The following is a 1015-nucleotide window of genomic DNA, read 5'->3' as shown; positions in this document are numbered from 1 at the left end:
AATAAAATACAGCAGTAGTCTATATAAAATCTATGGGCAGATAATGCATCAATCAATAAATGGAATGCTTTGAAAATGTGTTTTAAATTGAATCCTTGTGTTTTGGGGGAGTGGCTTTGGAGGGAGTCCTGGAGGGAGGGGTGGGATTTTTTCAGTGGATGCTTTCAAAATCTAGCTGTCTCTTGCTAGTTTCTCCACTGTTTCCTACCCTAGCATTAACATAGCGCTATTTAAACAGTGTCAGTGGTGGTGACTTTGTACCTTGTTCATCTCCACAGACGACAGGCTGAAGCTGTACAGCTGCCCTCTGTCTGTGCTGATGGCCACAGTCTCCTCGGCTGGACTGATGCACATGGTGTCAATCTGCTGACACTCAGCCAGGGTCGGCTCAGTGCTGTATGGGTCTGGAGGGATCTGACAGAACAGAATAAACATATGATCACTTTGAAAACATACACAGAGTGCAGTATGCACTGTTACCTGCATTAACATTTACCCGTATCTCCCTGCTTCTTCTGTAACTGTCCTCCTCGTTCTTCTCAAAAAGACAAACCGTGCCAGACCCTAAAGAGCATGCAAAGCCCTTGGAGTAGGACAGAATGGCTGTGATGCGGGGCGCATTGGGACCTTCATTTATGTCAGCGTCTCTGATCTTCGTCATCTCCACTTGTCTGTGAAGTAAATGAATGAAATTCATGGGGATTCAGCGAAAACATCTCTTGGCTATGAAGTCTCAAGTCAAGTCTCAAGTCAAGTCTTCGTCCTAAACCTTTAGTTTTGAAGTCTAAACCATCGACATATAAAAGACGGGCGACATGACAGCCCCCCAAAAGTGAAGCCAAAACACCCTGAACGCCCTTTGGTGGCTGACTGCAGTACAGATCATATAGCTCATATTAGTAGATGGACGTATGTTCAAGCTTGGTTTTAATTAGCTATCTGATGCTTTAAAAACTGGGTTTAGATAGATAGATAGATAGATAGATAGATAGATAGATAGATAGAAATACTTTAT

The 1015-nt window shown here is 43.2% G+C and overlaps 1 protein-coding gene across 1 annotated transcript in view; it reads right to left on the bottom strand.

Annotated features, from left to right (window-relative positions):
- The window catches only part of cfap57 (cilia and flagella associated protein 57), a 10971-nt gene that overhangs the window by 7968 nt on the left and 1988 nt on the right, over positions 1 to 1015 (bottom strand). The window contains exons 4-5 of the mRNA XM_035661115.1: positions 497 to 671; positions 262 to 414 (exon numbers count right to left, since the gene is read on the bottom strand). Coding sequence (XP_035517008.1) covers positions 262 to 414; positions 497 to 671 — 328 coding nt within the window. The remainder of the gene's footprint in view (positions 1 to 261; positions 415 to 496; positions 672 to 1015) is intronic.

The sequence above is a fragment of the Morone saxatilis genome, unplaced genomic scaffold (assembly GCF_004916995.1).
Source record: "Morone saxatilis isolate NCDOM2014 unplaced genomic scaffold, NCSU_SB_2.0 Contig18, whole genome shotgun sequence".
In the NCBI taxonomy this organism is placed as follows: Eukaryota; Metazoa; Chordata; class Actinopteri; family Moronidae; genus Morone; species Morone saxatilis.
This window is presented reverse-complemented; position numbering and strand designations above follow the sequence as displayed.